The sequence below is a fragment of the Drosophila rhopaloa genome, unplaced genomic scaffold, assembly GCF_018152115.1.
Source record: "Drosophila rhopaloa isolate 14029-0021.01 unplaced genomic scaffold, ASM1815211v1 contig_69, whole genome shotgun sequence".
Taxonomy (NCBI): domain Eukaryota; kingdom Metazoa; phylum Arthropoda; class Insecta; order Diptera; family Drosophilidae; genus Drosophila; species Drosophila rhopaloa.
In genome coordinates this window covers 1,259,315-1,281,543 of record NW_025335166.1, presented here as the reverse complement: position 1 = coordinate 1,281,543, position 22,229 = coordinate 1,259,315, and the positions used below count along the sequence as shown (strand labels likewise).

The 22,229-nt window shown below is 42.5% G+C and overlaps 1 protein-coding gene across 3 annotated transcripts in view; it reads left to right on the top strand.

Moving 5' to 3' along the window:
* The window catches only part of LOC108049614 (nephrin), a 64,424-nt gene extending 49,142 nt beyond the window's left edge, over nucleotides 1-15,282 (top strand). For all 3 annotated transcript variants that reach the window (XM_044461784.1, XM_017130854.2, XM_044461785.1), the window contains 2 exons: nucleotides 5,636-5,817; nucleotides 11,089-15,282. In XM_044461784.1, coding sequence (XP_044317719.1) covers nucleotides 5,636-5,817; nucleotides 11,089-11,742 — 836 coding nt within the window. In that variant the 3' untranslated portion in view covers nucleotides 11,743-15,282. The remainder of the gene's footprint in view (nucleotides 1-5,635; nucleotides 5,818-11,088) is intronic.
* The last annotated feature ends 6,947 nt before the right edge of the window (nucleotides 15,283-22,229 follow it).

Here is a 22,229-nt window from a genome sequence, read left to right as displayed (position 1 = left end):
GGATAATCGACTTCTTTTGACCACCTTTTAATAAATTCAAGCACTCCTCTGGCTTTATTAACCATGGACGAAATGTGATTAGAAAATTTTAGTTTAGGTCCAAGAGAACGCCAAGATCGTTTACAAGAGTTATTCTATCCAAAGAGCTGCCACTTAACGTGTAAGTCGCGAATATCGGATTGGCCCGATAAAAAGTCATCAGCTTGCACTTGGAGCCGTTTAAATTTAGTAAATTATCTCGGCACCAGTTTTGAAAATTATCTAGATCGGATTGCAAGTTTAAATGGCAGGAAATGTCCTTATACTGCAGGCACAACTTAACATCATCTGCGTACATAAGTACCAAAATGACTTATATTAAGGAAGATCGTTAATAAATAATGTAAAAAGTAACGGACCCAGATGGCTCCCTTTGACACCGGAGGTAACACGGAGAATTTCAAAATTGAATTTTTAATTTTTAAAAAGGACCCTTTGTGACCTGCCATTTAGATAACTTGAAATCCATTTAAGCAGATCAACTGGAAAACCTAAAAGGTCAAGTTTATGAATAAGAAGTAAGTGATTTACAGAGTCAAATGCTTTACTAAAGTCAGTGTAAATGACATCTGTTTGAAAACTACCATTGAAGCCTTTTATCACAAATGTAGTGAGCTTAGAAGGTTCGTAATTGTGGATCTACGTTTAATAAATCCGTGTTGACACGGAGAAATAATTGATCTGCAAAAGTGCTGCAAATGAGGAGTAATAATTTTTCAAAAAAACCTTAGGAATAGCTGACAACTTAGAAATACCTCTGTAGTTAATGGCTTCTAACTTGTTACCTTTTTGAAAAGAAGAATAACAAATGATTCCTTCCAAATATTTGGGAATTGGGACGTTTCTAGAGATAAGGTAAACAACTTGTGAAGAGGTTTGCACAGGGCCTTAGCGCAATACCTAAGCACGCACCCAGGAATACCATCGGGCCCTGCGAATAAGCAAGCTTAATACGAAGAAGATCCAAAAGAAGAGAGCTTTCTGTTAAAGTGGGACAGAATATGAGGTTTGACTTGGGCATGGTGTAAGAATAAGGCTGAGATGAATAATCTAAAGTAGAGTAAGTCGTTTGAAAAATTGGGCAAATATATCAGCTATTGCCTGATCTGTGGTTCCCGTCATGTTTTCGAACGACAGCGAAAGGAAAAGAATTAGATTTACGCTTGTGTTAACAAAATTATAAAACTGTTTCGGGTCCTGAGAGAACTGGACCTTACAACGGTTTAATAACATTATAACACTGAGCATTAAGCACGTAAATCTTGACCGAGCACTTAGATATCTAGTAAAAACAGATTGAGAACCGGTATTTTTATATTTCCTAAAAAGTCTGGACTTTACATTTCTTAAGTGTGTCAACTCTTTGCTAAACCAAGGTATTTATTGGAAGTTGACGGATAGTACCACGGAACACAGGAATTAAAAATGAGTTTATTCAGATAAAAAACATTAACTGCATCAGACATATTCATAAGTAAAGATCAGACCAATTAAAGCCAGAAATAAAATTATTAAGCCTCAAAAGTCTGCCTTGCGAAAACAATGTATTCGTTTGGATTTTTCTGATTTTTCTTCTATAACTCTACCCGTATCAAATGAAAGTTCGATATTTTAAACAATTTAACACTAAAAGTCGGTCGTGAATTGTGAATTGACTTAAATCACTACTACAAATTTTTCATCATGATATTTTTAGTTGTTAAAATGTTGTTCATTGTTCTTTGGCATTTTAAACAATGTCTATATTTATTTTACAATTATTTTCAAAGCCAAAACTATACATCGGATACATTTTATTCTTTTTTCTCAAAAACCTTCATGATTTTAAAACAATTTTTTTGAGTACCAAACAAAGAAGCTAAAAATAGGTTTTAGATAATTAACTTTCGGGCAAAACAAAGTTGGGACTTTGCACGCGCTGTCAGGACGTCAGCAAACCGACCAGACCCCCTTAACCCTCTGAAGCCCCAACTGAAAACGGTTGCACTCGTTTTGGTTTGATTTTTATGCCATGATTGCAGCGCAATCAAAGCAAATGGTGAAAAAGGGACATGAAAATAGCAAAAGGACGAACAGGATGGGCAAGATGGGCAGGAGGAGGAAATAAATATACAGAGAGCGAAATCGAAGCATTTGGGGCGAAAGGAGGCAAGTGTGTGAGCTGAAAATTCAATTCCAGCACAACATCTCCATCTTAATTGTAATTGAGGAGCAAAGTTTTTGTCAGTCCTGATTTTCAATTGACGTATGTAAGGATGTGTGTGAGTATCCCATATACTCTAGATGTACATAGCCCAAGGCAAAATCCAAATCACGTGCGGCCCGCGCTAATTTAAGAAAAAACTCATGGCTTGAGTTCTCGAATTTAAGGAAGAAAAATGGAAATGGAAGAATAATAACCAAGGAAAGGACCCAGACTCTGTCTCAAACTCAGATTGGGACTGTGGCCCAGACAAAGGACACCGTGGCAGTCTATCAAAGCATCGGAGCTGTAAGAACAACAGGAGTTCTATAAAAACAATCCGTCCGGTTGGTACAAAAGCAGAAAATGCATTTTAAATGCAAAAGCGTAGAAATAATAAAAATACATTAGCTGCAGAACTTATCCCCGGAAGGAAAAGTGCCGGAGACTGTGGCATAAAAAATACAATTACCTTGTGTCAACGGCATGAAAATTTGGGGAGCGCTATCCCACTTCTCATTTTCCCTCCATCTGAGCGTCAAATAAATGTTAAGAGGAATTTTCCAGTCGTCATAGATAAAATAGAGGTGCGCTGGTGAGCACATTCGATTTTCAGATAAGGGCATCGATGCAATTCAATATTATTTTCGCTTTAGTCCATATTGAAACATTTACTGAATTCAGGACTCTCTAATGAACATTAGGCTTGACGATAGATTTCGTGCAACAAAGAAATGCTTTACGTTTTAATAAATCCATGGTATTCCCATTTATATTAGTGATGAAAAAATTATGATAGTATTAAAAAATTCATATTATTAATGGTGAATAAAAATGGGAAAGTTTTTTATTATCATGGTAATTCACGGCTACAATATACATGACTTTAAGTGAAGCACAAGCACGCAAAACGCTAGAAAACCTTTGTTTTTTTCCACAAACAGCTCTTGATGAATTCGCATCACGTGCTCATCTCTAAGATAAACCGAAGACAAGGTCTTGCCGCCCACTTTTCCACCCAGAAGCCCCTACCACCCCATTTTCCACCTCGAGGTTTCTGCGGCGACACGCATAATTACGTATGTATGTACTTCTCGGGTGTTCGAGAGTACCGCCATTTTCTTTATGCCCGAAACAACAACAAGAGCACAGCAGAACGAGCTGAAAAGAAAACACGCCGAGGGAGAAGAACAACAAAGACAAAAGCAGCGAAGAAAGGCAGAAAAGAAAGCAAAAGGGAAGAAAGGACGAAGGCAAGAACGAAGCGCCGGAGAGGAAAGTGCCAAAGAATCCCCCACGTGGCACAAAAAATTAAAATGCTTGCCGGAAGCTGAATCTCAAACAAGCGAGCCCAAGGCTGTTGTTCCAAGCGGACGGAAAAGCGGACGGAAAAGCGGACGGAAAAGCGGGTGCTGGTGCACCACCCCCCGGGAAAAGCTGGGGGGCGGCATGCACATGAGCTTAACGGGGCGGGGCAAGCGGAAATTGTTTTTGTTAGTTGGCGTCACATTTTTTATCAGAGTTTTTTGTTGAATTTAAATTGGTAGTGAGCGATGGGTGGTAGTCAGAGAAATTGGCAAAAAAAACAAAACAAGGATGACAACCCTAGGGGCTTTCATCTTGCCCGCCACCCCCACCCCCAGCCGTTGCAGTTTCATTTACCATTTATGCATTTACACGAGGAAAGCGGGAAAGCCGCGCTTTTAATGAGACACTTTTCCACACGTTTCCATTTTAATGAGCAGTCGAAAAGCAACAAGTCCGTAGCTCTGACCCAGTTTCTGACCTTGAACGAGTGCAAAGGCCCTGGCATCCCGAAAGCTCTTGAAAACCCCTTTGGTTAAGGCATACTCCCTGACTATAGCTCATAGCTGGTCCCCCATTTTTCAGCCTGTACGTGAAACATTTCTTATCTCGACTCGGGCCTGGCCCAATGTTATTAATATCAGATGAGCTGGGAACCGGGAACTGGGAACTGGCAGCTTTTGCTCCTGACCCGGGCAACAATTATGCAACTGCCACAGTCCCAAATTGGAACAAAAATACAGTTCTTTGTTCGACTTTCTTTTCGGCACAACAATGCCGCGCTGATCGAAAAATCAATAATTCATGAGTAACTGTCTTTTGAGAAAACACGCCCACATATGCGGAAGTAAACAAGCCACAAGATGAACAAGGCCCAAACTCAGGTCTACCACATGGTTTCCTTCGATTTGTCGTCGTCAGGCAGCCGCAGGTTCGCAACTTAGCCCGGAAAGTTATTGTTGCGGGGCTAAAGGTCCTACCCCTCAGAAATTCAGCGATGTCACAGTCTATTTTACAAAATTACAAATTTGTTACGTTTGCGGCTTTCACGCCTCTGCAGCTGACAGTCACTCGCTTTTCACGGAACGTGGCAGTATGTCGGGCCAATTTGTCACGCCCCAAGCAGGCTGCCTCATGGCCAACTGAAGACTCCATTGACATTTGCATATTTATTGGACGGGCTTATCAGCAATGTCGCAAGCATTGCAATTAATGGCCATCGTTTTCTTTTCCTTTCCAAACGTTTGCACATGAAATCGGCCAGAACCAAACATCAAATTGTTGCATGCTACGTGAGCTGGCCGTATGTACAGGTGTTTTCTCGATTTCACCAATTCCTGATGAGCGGAAATGTGCGACAAATATCCGAGAAAGATGTATTTAATGCTTATTTTAAATAAAACATTAATATAATTTATCAGTTAAAGAAATTAGGTATTTAGAATGTAGGTTTCTAAAAATAGCCGGGAGGGGAAATAAAAACTTGATTTATTATTATAAAATTTAAAAAAGTTTAAAGTTTTAAAATTTGAAATTTTTGTTCAGAGCTTGTAGAGTTTACTTCTGCGCCAATGATAAAAATCATATTTTGTAACTATATTCAATTAAAATACACTAGCTTAGATATATTTAAATACTTTTCTGAGTAGAGAAGCATTACATCAGTTACAAACGGGGTTTAAACCTTTTCCGAAAACAGCTAACAAACTGAATAGGCAATCGAGAACCGAACGACGGTATGCATATTTTTCGAATATACAACCCGTCGTTTGCAGTTTAAAATGAAAATTGAATGCGTTTTGCAATTCTCCATCTGCGGCTGGCCAGGCAAACGGCGTGCTCCGCTTATGGCCGCAATCAAAGCTTAAGCCATAGCAACGGCCATATATATGGGAAAAAATATAGGAAAATAATCAGTAGAGCGCAGCACGTACCCGACAAAAAGAGGGAATGAAGCGGGGGTATTGGTAAGCCATTAAAATCAACCCCGAGCAGGCTAAAGTGGGCTTAATGGCCACAAAAAATAGCATCAATGCATATAAAATCGAGCTCACTTTGACTTAAGCACATATTAACTGTATACTGTTTTTCCGTCTCTGTGTTTTCCAGTGAACGCCTGTACACTGCCGCACCCGAGGCACAATAATGGCAGCGCCGCCATCCACATGACCCGGGATGATCAGATGCTAATCAGCAAGGGCGTCTATATTCCGTCCCCGTCGCCGGCGCCACCCCCAGATGGGTCTTACTACAACATGAACAGCGACAGATACTTGTCCTATCCTCCAATGGTGAGTGCGATCAACGAACCTGCCTTCCCGGGGGATTCCAGGCGGGATTTGGCTGAGACCCAAGCTTAACGAACGCTAGATGCAAGCTTAATTGCCCGCATCTGCAGTTACCTTCTTTGATCCGCTGCCATCTGGCGTCTCCGTCGCCCCCTCCCCTCCCCCTCCATTGGCGCCTGGATTATTGCGCTCAATTAACCAAAGTTTTACGAAGGACACTCGGCATTTTGCATCCCGCCATGCCAACGGGGGTCCATAAATCCACGTATCGATCTGGGCGAGGAGCATAGAGAGCATGCCGATGCCAGAGCATCTTCTGCCCGCTGGCACTTAACGCGCTTCGACTTTTATAATCCGCAACACTGTAGAGACAAATGACAAACTTAAAAGCATTATAAGTAAGCCCCTCGAAGCACACTGCACTGCGTTGTTGCACTGCGCGCAGAGTAAACACTATTTTCCCCAGACAACAATTTAATATCACGCATACGCCGGGTACGGCAGATGGCAGCGTGGCTTTTACGACGAAGGAACGCCCACAGATGCGACAAAGTTCTGGCCCCGCGTCACTCATAAAGCGGCGGGAATGCCGGGGCCAAGTTGTGTCCCAGATTCGGGGCTCCACCTCCAAAAAGCACCGCAGCCAGTCAAGGACATGTGATGTCCGTTCCATTCCAAGGCGGATGCCACACATTCGCCGCTGTCGCATTGCCTGCCAATATAAATTCCGCAAATTTCACAATAAACATGGGGAAATCAATTTTCGGAATTTATGTTTCCGACGCTTCTTTGGGGGAATAAGTGTCCCCTCTTCGGACCTGATGACTCCTGGCACTAAAGGGGTGCCAATGCGACAGCATAAGACGACATCCGACGTGGGATGACAGCCAGCCCGTTTATGTGTCGTCTCAAGTTGGCTGACGCTCAATAATTGTATAAATTAGATGGAGGGAAACGAAACTGCAGCAGCAGCAGGATAGTAATGTCCCTGGGATATTGGCCACCACCATCTGGTTGCACAGCTAATGTAATAATATTTATGCTTAGCAGTTGACCATGTTTATGGCCTTTATACGATTTGTTAAGTTATTCAATTGTGTCCCGCTCCCAGAGAGTACACAGTTAAATGATGTGGATGTGGATGTGGTCGGCGGGAGGGAGTTACGGTATCAAGTATCCACCGGCCACTGAATCCCAGTATCCAGTATCCAGAATCCGGTATCCAGTATCCAGTGGCCAGTGCTCCGTCATCGTTCTTTGCCATCGCCCGACATGGGACTAAACCTTTTGTTTGCGGTTTTTAGTCAACGAGGGAGAAAAATTCAATTTCGGTTTAGTTGGTCAACAATGACATCCCATATGTGTGTGTATACACACCCCGGCCGCCCGCCGCCCGCCCACTTCACTTGTGGCCCATGGAGCAGCCACTCCTTCCGCTTTGTACGCCGGTCGGGGCCTTTTGCCATTCCACATAAGAAATGTTTTGTGTGGATGCCAAATTGAATTATTTGATAAACATCATTAGAAAAATTACAAAATATACAGAGCAGAGCTTCGGTCCTGTCCCTGTAACAGTCCCTTCGCTGTGGCTTCCCGAAAACATTTGGCCAGCTCTAAATTACTTTTCGAAGAGCATCTGTCTCCGTTTCAGCTTCAGTCAGTGCCACGTATCCGAGCGGACAGTAAATGAATAAGGACAATTTATAACAGTAAATCAAATTAAATTTCAATTGGAAAACTTGACAACAACAAAAAAACAAAAAAAACAAAAAAGACAAAAAGGCACACAGAGCTAAATAAAACAAAACAAAATGGCCATCTAACAAAGTTAGAGCATCGTTTTGCACATTAGTCCCCGAGGAGGGGGCGCGCATAAAGCTCAGCTGCCCATCGGAATTCCTCCGTCCGGGCCACTGTAATTGCCCATCACAACTGAATCTGGCCATAGATATAGATGCGATTTCGATTCAGCCTGACCAGTTTATCACAAAGCGCTGAAAAGTGATTGAACAGCTTCTTAATCAATTTATGCTGTGTTGCTCTGCAGTTGCCAGTTATGAGAGCTTCCTCTACTTGATTTATTTCAGCAACCACATTTAGTTTACTTATTTTTATTTATTTAGTTAAGATTGAGATATTTCCAAATAATACATTTACAAGTTTGTTGGATTGCAAGTCAAACTATTTATTTCAATTTACCAACAAAAAGGTAAAGTTCCCAAGTGTATTTGATTTCTTTTAACCATGTTTATATTTTTGTTAGGCGCTGAAATGTTACATAGCCTACATTTAGTTCCTTTACTCGGATTGAAGTATTCATTTATACCTTTCGATTTATGAATAATCTTTCCAAATTATCTTTACTACACGTTTTTAAAGTCATTTACTTGCATTTTTGTTTAATAACTAACTAGAAAAGCTCTTGCCATACTTTTTGGCACATCAGTAATTCACAAAAATCTGGTATAATTGTTTTGTTTATAACGAAACGAACCTCTACGCATTTTTTCAGCGTCAGTACTAGCAAAAATATGCATTGAATTGCATTCCGATAGATAAATATCGATCTTCTGTGGCCAAATGCTTAACTGGTAACATTACACCTACGTTTTCAAGAATGTTCATTTCCCAAAGAGTTTTTTTAGTTTAAAAAATTGATTTAGCAGCCAGATTGACTAATATTCTAAACATCTAACTAGATGTCCATTCTATACCGTTTTCTTAAATATCTTAAGAAGTTTATTTATTTAAAGCACAGTTTATAATTCCACGTTAATTTTATCACAAGATTTAGACAGTTCTTTATTTAATTTTGGCTTTCTGCAGCTGATTCTTGAAGAATAAGCAAAGGCAGGTCGTGTTTGATTTATTGTCATTAGGGTGATTTTAATACTTTTTTTGATGAAATTGAATTTACAAACTCGAAGCATGAATAGGCGGTGATTTCTGATTGATTCACCCTTCCGGAGCAACAGAATGTCCCAGGGTCAGCGCCTCAAGGACTTCTGTTCCCGCTCTATTGGTCGTATCCACATCCGTTCATTGGCACGCAAAGTGGCCCGAAGTAAATGCAATTTAAAACAAGTTGTGGCCACACCCGGGCAAAACCAGAACGAGAATGGCAGCCCACCCACTCATCCATCCGTTGCGGTGTTTTTGTCCAACCAGCTTGTAACTATTTAAGCGGCAATTTGTATTTTATTGCCAACTTTGGATGGCTTCCAAGGCCCGAGCACCAAGTCCACATGACCACATGCCGCACCCACGCCAGCCCGAAAATGCTCGAGTTTCATTTGGCTGGCGTTGATAAGTTAAATGCTGACTGCCGGACGCAGTTGGAATCCCTATGTGGACTACGTGCATATGTGGCTCCGGACGGAGCAGCCGGAGGGCAGGGACTTGACTTCAGCCGGACAACTTAACTACGGTTCACTTTGTTAACTTGCGTTCTGCACAGTTTTAAATTCAATTAGTTTTCGTGCGGGCGAACTCGGTATCTGGCCATTGTCCGACTGCCACTGGGCTGTCAGCTGCAAGGGAGCTGGAGAGGAGGAGTATCCGTCAGATACTTTACGCTTTTCGGACTGGGGCGCTGTGGCTGTCATCAAAGCGAAGAATACACGAGTGTTTTGTTTTAAAATTCATGGGGCGGGCGCGAGCACGCAGCTGAAGCCGATTAAATAAATAAGGGGATCCGCTCCTAGTGGGCCATAATTTAATTTTCGCTCCAGCTTCTGCTCCTGCTCCGCCAGAGGCTCTTTCGACTCATAGACTTGGCCCGCCGGCGCCGTTTGGTTGGCCTTAATGTGGAAAGTTTCTACTTTATGGCCAGTGTGGAGATGCCAATTGGTTATTCTATTTACCCGGAATGAAGTTCCAACTCCGGCAGTAACAACAATAATGAGCTGCGGCCGAGAATTAGCGACGCGCGGCACACAAAAGCCTTTAAGTGGCCCAAAGTTTGCAGGCAGCAAACCCTTTACGCGACCAGGACACCCTGGCACTTCCTGAGCCCCCAAATCGTCGTGGCTTAGCTGCGGAGCTCTCCGGGCCCAAGTTTTCGTTGAAGACAATTTAACTTTGTAAACTGATACAAAATGTCCGCCCAGGTCTACTTAAGAACGCTCCCGCTCCCGCTCCCCGTCCCGATTCCGATCCCCGCCTCATCCTTGTTAATCAGTGTCGAGTGTTGTGTCCCTAATGTGTTGCTGGATGTCCTTCCGCCATGTTAATCCCCGAGAGCTTTCAATTCTGCAATAGTGGGTACTCGATTCCCCTTAATATTCCAATTAGGTGCACGGGCCAAGTTTGCAACTGGAAAGTTGTACGTGCTGCAAACTTGGCCCGCACTGCTGGACTTCTGGCATGCGGAACAGCTTCCTCAACTGGCACAAAGTGTCATGTCAATTGAACTAGGAATCCACTCGCAGACAGTTCGCTTTTTTCCGTTGCCCAGTTGAGAAGTTGTCAGGAAGTTGTATTGTGCACGAGCGCTGGCAGGAGGCGCTGTCATAATTACGGCATCGTTAGTGCCAATCTTTGCTTTAATGCCGTCTTTTCAGGGAAAAGTAGCCAAAGGATTCGCAGCGCACAGGAGTCCAGGGTATTTGAGCCTCGGCTTAGAGCGGACTTTTGTTTGCGCTCCTCATTGTTTCATATCTCGGGCGACAGTTTAATGGGAAAACTTTTGCGCTGAGCCATCGGAGAGCGGACCTATTCCGCGAAGAGCTGCGATGAAGCCGCTTAGCTAAGCCTATGCCCACTTAATCCGCACTGGAAAACCAGATTTCCTTCTGAAATCAAGAAAGCTTTCTTAAAAATCCGCTCCAATTTAAAGTACACAAAAAGTTAATTAAGAGTTAATTAAATTTAATAAAATCAAATATTTTTGGAAGAATTTTTTGTTTGGAATTATCATTTTGAAAAACTAAACAAATTTGCTCGTTGCTCACTAATATTTGATTTTGATTATATATAAATCTAATTTAAATTTCGTTAGTGTCTAGTCAAATAAAATTATTTTTATTCTTTAGAAAATGCGTCAAAAATTTATATATGCCCACGTACATGTTTTATTCGATTAGGTTGATTTTAATTTAAATGTTCAGAATACGACTTTCAAAGTGGTTAATTTAAAAAAAATTGATTATTAAAACCTTTATATCTTTTACGAAACTGAGGATATTGAGGAACAACAAGTTCTAAACCTTTTTAAAGAATACAATCTTAAGAATTTAATGCACATTCTTAACCCTCTTGTTTTTTCGATTCCAGGAATACCCGGCAGCCCTGGACTTCACCGCCCAGCCGATGCCCCTGGCGCACATGCAGCCCATCACGGTGACCTCGCTGGCCACCAATGGAGGCGCCACCCTCATCGGCAACGGATCCGTGGCAGCGGTGGCCGGCGGCTCGGGCACCTTGCGGCGCGGCATTCTGCGCGGAGTGGTGGGAGTACCGCAGCCCGATGTCACCCACCACACGTCGGCCGTGGGTGGGAGCCCGCTGCAGATGCTGCACGACCTGCACCCGGTGAACCTGAGCGCCTCTACGCTCACCACCAGCACCACCCTGAACGGCAGTCTGCCCACGGCCACGGCCACGGCCACGCTGCCCCGCCAGCCGCACGGCATCCTGAAGGATCCGAACCGGAACAAGCAGCAGCAGCAGCTCCAGCACCAGCACCAGCATCAGCAGCAACTGCTCAACGCCAGCTTGGTGGGCGTGGGCGTTCCGGTCTCGGCGCCCATGGGCAGCCTGCAGATCCTAAACCTGCCGCCGACGGGCGTGGGACTGGGCAACAATTTGCTGATGACCACCAGCGGGGCCTTCGACCCGACGGCGGTGGGCATGAGCAGCTTCGGCGGAGTGGGCCAGGCCGGCGGCATCCCGGTGGCCTACACCGACGCGGACGGACACCTCGTATAGCTGTAGGCGGGAGCTGGGGCCATCAGCAGCACCACCGTGCGGATCCTCTCCGGCAGTGAGCCCCGGTTCTGAGCAACCACCACGTCGCACCACGTCACCACGCCCTACCCAGCATACTCGTATCTGTATCCAACCTACTCGCAAGGATGTAGCTAGTTTAGGAGCTTTCTCTTCGGCATCTGGGTCCCTCCTGTGTCCCCTGTCCGGCAGCCACGTCTCCATCCACTTGCCATTACCTTATTCAAATCAGCCAGCGAATTAGTTTATGTAAATTTCCACCCAATTCTTACGGCGTCGCCGTCAATGCGGGTGTTTATTTAGATAAGAACTACGTTGGGGGGCGAAGTCACTCTAGGGGAGTGAGCATAATTTCGCAGAGAGTTTTACTAATTAGCCGGCAGCAGGAGAAGCAGGAAGCAGGCGAAAATAATTTCAAATATCCTTGGGTGGAAAACGCGAAACGGTCCAGAACCGTTTGACAGCTCCCAGGGGCGTGCTTCGGCTCAAGTCGACTGGGCACGTGATTGCCCTGGACGGCGCCATCGGCCATGGTCGCCGAAAGTTGAAGGTTGACAGCCGCTAGCTGCTCGGCGACCCCCATCCCAGACCCGAGTGCTAGATTTGCCACCTCCCCTTTAATGGGGCAGCTGGAAAATCTGGAAACGGGACTTCATCCTAGCGAAAACAAAATGGAGCCTTCTGAACTCAAGCCACTCGGCACTTCGACGATGTAGTAACGGGAATTTTCAATGGTGGGAATATGGGTTTTAAAAAAATGGATAAGGAATAAAATCCAAAGGCTACCACAAATGCGCTTCATACTGTACATAGTAATGACCAGCCATTTAACACTTCAAATTGCAGTTTAAAATAACTTTAAATACGAAAAGAATGGTACAAATATGGTTTATAGTTGGTTTTTAAAATGTTACCTAATTTCAAATGACTACTTTTAGAAATGCTACACTAGAAAGAATAATTTCACTTCTCGTAAAAGTAACTTAGATATCCCATTGAAGAAATTCTTAATCGTTCTTATTGAATATAAAATTTAAATTTATTTATTTTCAAATTAGTTGTCAGCCTTTATTACCACATGAGTTGGAGTTAGAAAGGTTCCCCTTGAACTAAAGGATTTAAGAAACGTCACTCGAAATTAACAAATCCAAGTTAAAGACTTCAAAAGAAAAGCTATTGAATCAGTGTCTCTATGGAAACTTTCGTACTGTTCTTAGGGAATGTAAATAACTAAAAATCAAGGCTGCCTTCAGATTACGCCTTGGAATTTAACTCCACCAGCTCCTCGAGTTGCTCAACTCAATCTCGTCCATGAAAATGCGCATATCGCAGATATGGTAGGGCGGCGGCCACGCCCTGGCAGCCATTATATGCAGAAGCTGGCTGTATCTTTATCTATCCAGCTGCCATTCGAGTGCCGCTGCCGCACATAAACAGTTTTCATTTGCCACTCGTCGCAGCTCAGCGAGCGTGACATGCCAATCCTGGCCTGCGTTGCCATTAGCTTTTCCAGTTCAAGACCAGAGGAATCCGGGAATCCCAAGAACCACTCATCTCCGCTCTGCCCACGCCCTCCTCCGATTTCGATTCAACCTCCGCCTCCAAACCGCACCCGAATCCGTATCTTTGACTTTGTAGCCAAGTTCTTGAGATCCTCGAGCGTCGTGCATAATTGCCAGCAGCATTGTGTGGATTTTAATATTCATTTGGCTGTAATTGCTGGATCCGGGTCCGGATCGGGGGAGTGCACTATTGCAGCTGCTAGTCCTTGGCGGATTATCGCAAATGAATAAATGCCCTGATTTCGGGCATAGATGGCAGAGAATTCGAGGAGGTGGGGCTGCACAAACACAGTGTGTAATTAAAAGTGAAATTATCTTTGAAATTAACGCACGCGTAGAGAAAGAGAAAGGCGAGGCCAAAGAGGATGGCGAGGGAAATGAAGAAAAATTCGCGGAAAACTGAGAACGAAATTAAGAATGAAGAATAAGATGAAGCAACTTTGTGTGTCGGCACACATATGGGTGTACTCTCCGCTGTGGGATTTCCGCTATTGAATAATGACGATTCCGCTGTCCGCATAAAAGTTAAATGAGCGGGGAAATAGGGAGAGCTGAGGAATCTGTGGGGGAACCCATCAGGTTTCTGGGAACGATGGCCAAAGGACACGGGGCTGCGGGGACCCTCTCTATACCAGATATGTGAATGTATAGCTTGTACTCAACTCTACGAGTAGTGCCGCCAAATCGCATTAATAATTAGCATTTAACTGGATTCGTAGCCCTAAGTAGCTAAGCCAAAACAATTTCGAATCACTACTCAATCAGCAAGCCAAAATCTTTCAAATTGTACAATACCACAGGGCAGAAGGCGAAAAGCAAGGAATACCGATTAGCGATAAATAATTAACGATTAAAAGGACAAATGCAGGTATATCGATACACACGGAGAGTCATTGCAATTCATAGATGTAAACGTAGCATACAATTTCGCATCTCGTAACTCTTAGATCCTGTCCCCACATACCCTCTAAACGTTTGGAGCTTGGCAGGGAATTCCCGACTTATACATAGGAATAACCAACTCGCTGTTTTCTTAGGGATAACTATTTGATTGCACTCGAACTTATTACTCCACGAAGGAAATGTGTCCGTAACTGCATCTGCATATTCACAAATCTTGTATGTCTTCCCCAGCTTGTCCTGACGATTGTTGATTGTCCTTAATTTAATCCAGAATACGTATTTATACTTACACATACATATTAGTTTAAACTTAACACACTTGTCGGGGGAAATAAATAAGACTTATTGTAGATAATTATGTTTAAAACAATTAACAAACACGAAATCAAGTTGTTCAATTTGTATTTTTGCCAAAGAGATATTTGTTAAACAAAGAAGCGATAACTTGCAGCTGGTTTATGTGTGTGCTTGTTTCACTCTCGCTGTGTTTATTTGTTGTGTACGATTGAATTAGAATCCTTATATATATATGATTTTGGAAATCCCCTCATTCGACGTTAACGTAGCATAATTGAAGCAGCAGCTGAAGGCGATGACACACAAGACTTGAATACCGAACCTAGGTTAATGTTAAATGTTAATGGAAATCGAAACTTAATGCAACTAAGTATGCGTGTGTATAAAGCGAATTAATTACCAGTGGATGTGAATGTTTTTATGACACTAATTGAGTTATGTATTTTATGTAGTCTGTATGCGTATATCTATAACTATAATTAACTGAAAGCATTGTACAGTAGTCGAGAGGAAACACAATAATTAACAAGGCGTAAGTTCATTCGAAGAAAAAACGAAAATAAATTAAAAGCATAGTTTATAAACTCAAAGCATAAGCCGCCACTCAGAAAACTGTATAAAACAAAAAGATAAGAACGAATTCTAAAAAAAAAATTATTGAAAAACTATGAAAATTAATGCATATGAAACCTACTGCATTTTTAAAAAAAGATCTGTTAACAAATGAATAATAAAACCATAAAAAGGATGAATACCAAAACCGAAATGCATTTCCATTGCCGAACAAAGGGCCAACCGATTACGGCACAAAGGACAATTTAATGGCAAAACTTTCGAATCAATTTTCAGCGGCAGGACTCAAACAAAGGACGATGGCTTTCCAGCCCAGAGAAGAGACACTTTTCCCGGCGAGCCAAAGTTTTCCGAGGGCAGGACGACTATCCGTCTTGCCGGGTGTGGTGCAAAAAATTGAATTCCTTGTAAAACTTACGAGCTGGCATTAATTTTAACAGCATCTCGGTGGGCGGCGGGTGGTGGGCGGGACCTGGATGCCTCAAATTACGTATACGGCCCATTGAACGCTCTGCCGGGCACGGACATGTGTGCGTGTACACTCCGGGTCGGGCCATTATTCTCCCCTGACTGACTTTATGACGCTCATTCGATGGGCCCAAATCGCAGCTCGTTTTTCATTTAAATGGAAGTTAATTAGTTCCGCCAAAAAACAAAGCGAAAGAATAAATGTACGTACAGCGGAGAACAACAATGAGAGAGCGACGCAAATAAAGGGCAAACAAAATTTCGCCCAGATCTGGGCGTGGTCGAAAGCATTCCTTGCTGCAATTGATTGATTTGTTCCTGTTCCCATTCCACATCCCCCACCCATCCTATTCTACTTCTTGCTTTGGCCTCGACATCCACTTCGGCTTCATCAGTTGTTGCCGCAAATTGATTCAACAAACGGCAAACAAGTGAAGCCTGGCCATGATGGGCCTTCAATTAATAGCCGGATGGAGCAAGTAAGTACGGGCGGAGCTGCCAGGACACGAAACTTTCTCGCACCGTAACTCGGCAACTGTCAGTCGGCGGAACACTCGATTTTCCCTAACGAGCTACAGGTGAAGAATGGATCTCAAATAATAAAGCAATTCTCTAAATAAAGCTGAACAATATATATTGCCGTAGAGGAGAACTGAAGGTTATACTTTGTTTCGATTTTATATTTTCAACTGATTATCAGCGGGAGGAAATCTCTAGATCGTCGCCTAGAGATTATAAAGGACCTTTTCCGAATTTGAACATTAATATAATATGTTAGATGTAATATTTATTTATTATTTATTTATTAAATATTACTATTATCCAAAATTATAAGCAAGGTCGCGAAATAAATGCCGAGAAGCTGATTAAAATAAAAATTAGATTCTATAAAATATTTTTCTAGTTCAAAAAATTTTCTATTCACTTCCAAATAATGTTGTCTGTCTTTGATTTGGGAAAATACATTTAATTTTAATTGCAGTAAAAAAATCTTTTGAGCTGATGGACTAAATGTTATCTCCCCAATGCTTAATACACTTGGTAGACATTTTTTTTGATAACAGCAAGAAAACTTAATTTGGCTAACAGAAAAATTGTCTTAAATAATTCCAATAATTACTGAGAAATTGTTAAAAAATAAATCACAATCCAAAAGGTATTGAGATATTACAAATCGGAGCAAGTCCGTGGTATAGAAACAACTGGAAGGAGAGTATTCCCGTTTTGGTCTTGCAATCGAAACATTTCTTGGTATTTTCATTGTAATGCAGGTGACAAGCCGCACGGATCCCATCCCCATATTGGGGCCTTTTTTGTCTACGGACTTTCGCCGGCGACCGGAGCCGTCAAAAGGAACAAACCTTAGTGGCGACAGCGTGGAAATGCACGTCACAAGTACTCGCACAGTTCATCTGGCCGAGTAAATGGAAAAGTTTTGTTTGGTAAACTTTTTGGGCAGAAAAGAAAGCGCTAAGGCGAGCTGAGTGCTGCAAGTGCGGAGTTGGGTCCGAGGTACAAAGTCACTAAGGAAACAATGACTACCGAAAAGTTTCTCGTTGGCATAATCATTGTCATGGCCATTGACGCAAGGATTTGCAAATTATCAGGGGCGAAACTTGACCGACCCGTGTGCAACATGAGCCTCTCGAGCGGGGACTGTGAAATTCCATCATTAAATTTAGTATTTTCCAGGAGGCGGGACGGAAGCCAACGGGGACAGCTGTCGGGACCGCCATAAAGGGCACAGATAGCAATTATGCCTTTGGCGAAATTGCCGGCTGACAATCAAAGAGGCCGCACGCATAAGCAAACCGGGCCCAGAGCCACCGCAACGTCTTCTCCCGGGGACCGCAGACCCTCCTCCCTCCTCACTCCTCCCTCGGTAATGAATTGTGGCCAACCGACCCACAACACAAACAGATAGAGAACGAGCCGATTATAAGTTTGGGTACTTCTTCTTTTCCGCCTGCCTGCACAACGCTCTGGATCTTGCCGACATTAGCTCTCAGCTACGAGGTCCTGGCACGCATATGCAGCCGGAATCAACAACATCCCTTTTGCTGCAGCGACAGTGGGTTCAGGGGACCAGAAGGACCCGATTTCTTGGTCGGGGCTCATTGTTTTGCGCAAAATTCATTTCATAGCAATGAAGTTTATCGCTACCCTGCAGCCCCACAATGCAGCTTCACACTCGGCTAATTTGTGTGGAAAAATAATACCCATATAAGCAGCCACCCACATACACAGAGAGATATACTCAACATTTATTAAATATTTTGCAATTGACATATATGTTCTATTAATCCATTCGAATTGACAAATGCTCAAACAACAATCTGAGCCTCTTGTTGTTTTTATACCCTTGCAGAGGGTATTATAATTTCAGTCAAAAGTTTGCAACGCAGTGAAGGAGACATTTCCGACCCTATAAAGTATATATATTCTTGAGTCTGAATTCTTTTTTCAAATTGTTCCTATGGGAGCTATATGATATAGTCGCCCGATCCGGCTCGTTCCCACTTATATAATACCTGCAATAGTAAGACAGCTTTTGGGAAAGTTTCAAGCAGATAGCTTTAAAACTGAGGGACTAGTTTGCGTAGAATCGGACAGTCGGTCAGACGGACGGAAGGACGGATATGGCTAGATCGACTCTCCTGGTGATGCTGATCAAGAATATATGTATAAAATTATAGGGTCGGAAATGTCTCCTTCACTGCGTTGCAAACTTTTGACTGAAATTTTAATACCCTCTGCAAGGGTATAAAAAAGAAAGAAAGCTAACATCACCAAGCCGAAGTGTGTAAACCCGTCCAACTATTTCAAAAATGTAACATTCTAAAAAACGACAAAATTTCGCTTTTTATATTTTTTTAAGTCGCAAATGCAAGCTGTCATGCTGCTGAATCTTCTGCGCAAGTTAACCGACGATGTATTAAAAATGTCCGAGTACACCACTGAGACGCAATGGATTCGGTTTTGCAAACGGGAAATGGTGCGGGGTTTTTAGTCTTTTATCTAGTTTTATTATGTTCAATTCAAAATAAACATAAAATTAAATTTTATTTCAAGTTTATTCACCAAAGCTCCTCCAAATTGTCACTTAATTTAAAATGTGAAGAAAAATACAACATTTTTTTAATACATCTCTTATTTCGCTGTGTACTGCATGTTTGCTTTGCAGGCAACCCGCTAGTAAGGAATCGCAATGAAATGCGCAATAATTCAAATTACGCATACGCCGCATGGTACGAATGGGAAAACCCTCAACATCCCCACCCTCCTGCCGCATTTCATCCTTCGGCCCATATACAGTCCGTCCAAATAGAAAATATCTCAAGTTGTTCCGCCTGAACGCATCGCATCCAAGCCAATGACGCTGACTCAGTTAGCAAGAGGAAAGCCAATGAAAAGCGCTAACGAATGCGACTGCAAAATATGATTTCATTCATTAAAAACCTGACAAGTTCAAGTTGAATGAATAGATATTTTTGGCTGCCCGTCGGTGGCCACATATGATTTATTTATACCACGTCTATTACAGCATCATAATGAGGAAAAGTCCCGGCGTCTTGGCAGGCACTCAAAAAATCCAACAAACAAAATGCCCGCCGACATACAGGCGTTGGCAATTATACAAAAAATTTCAGAAACCTTTTAAGACTCGCGCACTGCATGCTTTTATTTGTTTTTCCCGTGTGCCCCATACCCATGTTCTCGGCATTTCCCCGAACCGAATTGCCAAACAGCTGATTTAAATAGCCAGGCCCAAAGAGAAGCAATCAGAGCGAGAAAGGAAAGGAAGTGGGCCAAACGAGCAACAAGCGGCGAGGCGAAAAATGTAAGCGAACACGGCAAGCCGGCGAGAAATCGCCTCGGGCTAAAGTCGCCGCACAGTGTCCCCCAACTTATTGGTTAGTTAGAAGTTAATTAAGTTGCAAACAGTTTTTGGTTTAAGGCGATTTGCTTTAGGGACGCCTACATTCAAGAACCCTTTGCCCTTTAGTAAGATTTTTAAACCCATCAAATTACTTTAACAAAAGCCGGACTAATGATTGTGTTTTATAATTTGAACTAATTTAAACTTGCGTTATTATTTAAAATATTTTATTTAAATTTTAAATTTGTTCAGACTTTAGGAGCGTGTTAGTAGTAATCACCTGGAGCAGTCCGAATTGAAAAATTTATGTTAATCGTTTCCTTAATAAGATTACTGTGCCTTCGCTATGCACCCTCTCCTAAATAGAAAATGGATTTTCCCCATTTTCCAACCCACTGTGCGGCTGCTGCGTATTGCGTGCCGCAGTGCTGGTGCTCGCTCAGCGGCAATTCTCGCTGCTCGCCGCCCATCGCACATCGCTCATCATTCTGCACTCGTAGTCGCCGCCGACGGGCTCGTCGTCAGTCTAGAGAGTAATATCGACACGAAAAGTAAGTTCGCCGTGCTTCTGCTGGCCCACCAGCATCGAGTATAGAATCTATATGCGCTGCGGACCCGTGAAACGGGTGGAAAACGTGGAAAATCCATGGCAGACCTCGTCGATTCCACGCGCCCTCTTCGAGCACGTGGCGGAGTGTGGCTCCAGGGCGAAATCGCGGTGGAGTGCGCGTTGCATAAGATTTGCAATTATAATTCTGACGATTCGAATAAGTAAAATATGAAAATTTGATGAAAAATTCGGAAAGTGCTCTAGTTTTGTGCGCTGCCCAGGCCTTTGCGTGTGATATTTTTGGACATGTGTGCGCCTTCGGCAACGTCTCCGCGTCTTCGGGTTTTCTTCGGGCGGCGGTGTAGACCAAAAATAAACACACGACACTGCTGAAAGCCAACGAATTGTTAGAGGTTTTCAAAAACTAAGATCATCCGTTCGGTTCGACAAAAAACAAAAAAACGAAAAACACCTCTCTAATGAAGAATCCCCTGTGGTATGCCGGGTGTACTTCATACATGTACCAAACGTTCGGGCATGTGCCTTTTTGTGCGGGTGCTGCTGGGCCGACAAAATGGCGGATGGCGGAGTGCGGTGGGCGGAGAGAACCGAGAGCGGCATTGCGTGCCATCGGACCCTTGGATTACCGATGGCCGCCTTATCCCCGGATCTCCCGCCTCGCAGACAAGTGGCCGCCAGTGAAATCAGTGAAAAATGGGAAAAGTCCTTGCCCAAGGAGAAACGCATCCCACGCACCGTCGGGCAATTAATTAGAACTCGTCATCGGGACTCTCGGGAAATCGCTGTGTGCGAATGGCAACATGTTGCATATAAATCCACAAATATACGAACTAAATATAAGTGCGACCATTAAATATACATATAGCGTGTGTTTGCAAAATTGGTCAAGCACGCCATGTCGACAAAGTAACGTTGGCACTTGCCCAGAAACATACTAGACACCCAAAGAAATCACCACGCTAGAAAGCGGAAATTAGGGATACATTTGATTAGCCGAATTAAAAACACTTTATTAACTTGATTGCCCGTGAAATCTAGGAATACACGTTTAACACGACTCCGTTTTGGTTGTTTGTTAGAACTATTGAGCAATTATGGTCTTAATTTGTTTTCTTTAACATAAGCATTTTGCGAGGTGTACGATTTTGAGATTTATGAGTACTAGTTAAAAAATGTTTTCTTTATTATCTTGTTTACACTGCATAATAGAATACTCTCAAACCATCAGTAATATTCAGCTTTATGTGAAATTCACTTATAAACAAGAAAGGAAAGCTAACTTCGGGCGGAGCTCAAGTTGAAATACCCTTGCAGAATATTCTGTAAATTATATTCTCCAAAATTATTCATATGATGCATTCTTAACACTCATAAAAATCCCAACTTCCTAACCTTAAAAACACCAAAGTTATGGCATTTCCAATCGTTCAGTTATATGGCAGCTAAAGGATATAGTCGGCCGATCCTTATGAATTATTATTTGGTAGGTCGGATTGATTGGCCAAAACTAATACCCATAGAAAATCCCAACTTCCCAACTTTACAAACACCAAAGTTATGGCATTTCCGATCAATCCGTTATATGACAGCTATAGGATATAGTCGGCCGATCCCGTTCCGATTTATATACTGCGTGCAAAGGAAAGAAGGGTGTGTGCAAAGTTTCAATTCGATATCTTTAAAACTGAGAGACTAGTTCGCGTAGAAATAGACAGACGGACAGACGGACATGCTTATATCAACTCAGGAGGTGATCCTGATCAAGAATATATATACTTTATAGGGTCGGAGATGTCTCCTTCAATGCGTTGCACACTTTTGACAAAAATTATAATACCCTCTGCAAGGGTATAAAAACTCATGTTTCTGCTTTTGTATCCTCTTCTCAAAAGATGTTGATAAACATATTTTGCAAGGACAGGTACACTTATTCGAGTTTCTGTACATACAAAAATACTAGTTAATCTAGTTTTATTTTATAGAATGTTTTAAGGATCATCTTATTACAACGAGAATAGTATTTTTTTTCATTGAATTAAATAAAACATTAAACAAGAATCAGTTAAAATGTTTGATCAAAAGGAATATGTATACTGTATATCTATATCGGAAATTTAAATGCGTTTTTAGGTTGATCTTAAAGAACTTTTTATTAATTGGATATTTAAACTTTAAACCAGTTTATATATAAATTTACTATTTTTCATGTAGGGTA